This window comes from Limulus polyphemus, unplaced genomic scaffold, assembly GCF_000517525.1.
Source record: "Limulus polyphemus unplaced genomic scaffold, Limulus_polyphemus-2.1.2 Scaffold273, whole genome shotgun sequence".
In the NCBI taxonomy this organism is placed as follows: Eukaryota; Metazoa; Arthropoda; class Merostomata; order Xiphosura; family Limulidae; genus Limulus; species Limulus polyphemus.
The window spans coordinates 242,255-245,557 of record NW_013665883.1 but is presented as its reverse complement, the minus strand read 5'-3'; the positions used below and the strand labels follow the sequence as shown (position 1 = coordinate 245,557).

General features: G+C 31.1%; 1 protein-coding gene across 1 annotated transcript in view; it reads left to right on the top strand.

Moving 5' to 3' along the window:
* The first annotated feature begins 1,932 nt into the window (after nucleotides 1-1,932).
* Nucleotides 1,933-3,303, top strand: part of LOC106456929 (cAMP and cAMP-inhibited cGMP 3',5'-cyclic phosphodiesterase 10A-like) — a 95,018-nt gene continuing 93,647 nt past the window's right edge. Inside the window, exons 1-2 of the mRNA XM_022382738.1 lie at nucleotides 1,933-1,945; nucleotides 2,690-2,736. Coding sequence (XP_022238446.1) covers nucleotides 1,933-1,945; nucleotides 2,690-2,736 — 60 coding nt within the window. The remainder of the gene's footprint in view (nucleotides 1,946-2,689; nucleotides 2,737-3,303) is intronic.

Below are 3,303 nucleotides of genomic sequence, written 5' to 3'. Positions count from 1 at the left end.
TTGGAACGAAGTTACGGAAAGTTAATTAACAAACGGAGACGTAACACCACATATGTTCTCCTTCATCTGGTTCTTTTTTTCCTGCCCAAAACTTCGGCGGCTCGTGAGGGACATTATTCATTCACATCGACTGCTGTTCCCTCAATTTACCACCTTTATTTTTGGGTCTGATTCGAATAGACTTTTATGTTCCATCTGTGCTTTTCATTGTTATCTTGCTTTGTGACCTTTGGTCATCCCGAAAGTTCAAGTTTTAGTCAAAGTTCTATTTTATTTTCAGCAAAATAATCCCACTTCTGACGCAAATGATGTAACATGTTCTAATATTTGGGCAGGTTATTTTGGATTACTTGATAAAAATAATGATAAGTCCAGTCCAGATAATTATAATAAATTTATTTATTTCTTCAATAAATAATTAACGTTTGTTGAATGCTATATTTACTTGTAGGCTTAATTTAAATACAACAGTTCAAATAATATTCAACAGAACTTCTGAAAACTAAGGAACTTCTAACTCACAATTAAACTCAAAATTCACTTCCATAATTTAAATTCCATTAATCTTTAATGTCAAACTGGCACTGAATTAACTCTGTTGTTAACTCACTGATTTTCGTCTTTATATCGTACTAGCTTTGTACTTGCTACACAAAATTTCTAGGTATCATAACGTCATCATCATTATTAGGCAATGACGAATTCCCTTGAGCAAACAAACATTTAAATTAACATATTGAAAATATAGCTTATCATAAAAAGAACCTACATTGTGTGTATATATATATATATATTGCTAATATTAATTTTATTGATGTTTTAATGGAATGGACATAAATCTGAGGTATGGTCAAGTGATGGAAATGGGGTCCACACCGTGTACCTAGTTCTCAGTTTGCATTATTTTTCCCATTGGTCAAGTATAGTAGTACTGAAGATATTTATTAATCCTATTGTCACGGGTTAAAGACCATGTCATCGCGTTTGTTGACTTATGTTAAAACTTTTATTGAACTACTATTTTATGAATTTATGTCAATAAGTTTGGTATCAAATTATAGATTATAATTCAAATTTTTGTATTATACATTAGTTAATTTCTTAATTTAAAAGCAAATATTAAAAGAACACACCTAAATATTGATTTTTGTACGTCACGTGGTTGTATGTGAATGCATCATTGGTTCACATTATATGTTTGTGATGCCCAAATACAAAGTCTAAAGTTTCTTATGAATTAGGAACTCAAATTACTGATATTGAAAAGCTAGTATATAAAATAAGGCCCCCCAGTGGCACAGCGGCATGTCTGTGGACTTACAACGCTAGAAACCGGGTTTCGATACCCGTGGTGGGCAGAGCACAGATAGCCCTTGTGTAGCTTTGTGCATAATTAAAAACAAAACAAAACATATAAAATAAGAACCTCCTATCTTTTGTATTTGCTTTTTATACCTATAATCCCACTGCTCCTTCTAAGCGTGTACCTAGTTCCTAAAACCCATTTCCTTTCCTGGGAATGGCGAAGAAGGTCTTGAAAATATAATTTTATGCATCCTTCAGAATCACCGACAGTTATACAGGCAAATATTTGGATCTGAAAAATGGGGAACATTGATCAATTTCTTATGATGTACATTTTCTTAAACTCGTGCTTATGCCTTTAATGTGTACTTTCCTTATCACTGGAGGAACAGCTTTCAGTTTTAGAGTGTTTGTTATTGAGATGATTTTTATGCTTATTTTTTCATTACACCCTTTTTGTAGTTTGGTTTGAAACTCACAATTAATTCAGAGCTATAACAATAAAACTGAATGCTTCATTTTTATAATTTCTCCAGAAACAAATTTCTCATTGGACAATATGTTCAACGAGTTTAATATATTGAAACCTAGCGGCAGGATTAAAAATAGACTAATTTAGCATCAAATATGGCATACAGAAGTAAGTAATTATTTATAATATAAGTTTGTACCTAACTAACCAATAAAAATAATCATTAATTTAAAAATAATATTCAACAGCACCCATAACAAAACGTAATACTATTAATATATTTGAATGAATTGAGACTAATTACTTATTGAATTTAAAATGTTTTGAAGTTATTCGATTGCTTTAACGATGTGAAAGGAATGAAAGATATTATTAGTATTACTAAATGTTAGTGTTAAACCTAATAAAAGTCATATTGTAAACGCCATAACTTAATATAATTATAAGTCGCTGTAGCCTTCCCTTAGGGAGAGCCTATCTTAGGCTTAACTGTTATACCTAACTTGTAGGCCAAAGTGTAATAAACTTAAAATAAGACCCAAAATCGAGCACTTTCGAATAGTTGACTATTCTTCAGGATATCAATAGTCAAATATCGAAAGCGCTCGAGTTTTGGGTCGTATTTTAAATTTATTACACTTTATATGTGATCCTTTGTACTAATTCTTTTATCAAGATTGTAGGCCAAAGTTTAGACTCATTACTTTTATTACCACGTAGAAAGTTATGCATAGGCCTAAGATACTACATCGACTTTTTAGGTCATCCTGTTCTTTTCCGCTTATGTAGGGCAACCTTAAATATTGTTATTACAAATACGTTTAGGCCTATGTATATGGCAAGTTGTGTTATTAACTAATTGTAATATTATATCTTTGCAAAATAGTATTTTTTAATTTGTTTTTTACATAGGTAGATCTTGTGAATATCAAAACGAAGCCAATACGTTTTTCATCAAGGTAAGGTTTCAAAATAATGTTTCATTTATAAGTTAAACTTAGGATCAGAACACTACAAAATTAAACCATTAGATGTATATGAGTTCATATTTATATATTTATTGTAAATTAATATATGTAATCTCGTTTTAATTGAAATGCTTACTAATTTAGAGTTTCTCCTTAGTTCATTATAATGTTTTTTTTTACATAAATCGGATTTAAATGAAATAGAGTGTAAACTGCAACTTTAACTTAATATTGTTACGTCTCCGTTCGTTAATTAATTTTCCGTAACTTCGTTCCGACGAAACTTTAGCGACACAAGTCCTTTCTTAATAAAACTGGTTTATTCTTTCCGAATACAACTTTACGATACACTTAACCTCAACAGTCGCGCTAAAATAAACGCTATATCTCACGTGGCCAACAATATTTTGTCCACATACATTCAATTACTCATTACCTGTTGTCCCGCACGTTGTCAACGTCTTATATATACAAGACTAACACATATCTAGTAGTCTCCCGATAATTCACGAAGGTTCGAGAGAAGGGGCGTAATACTAGTCACGTGACCTCGCTGAC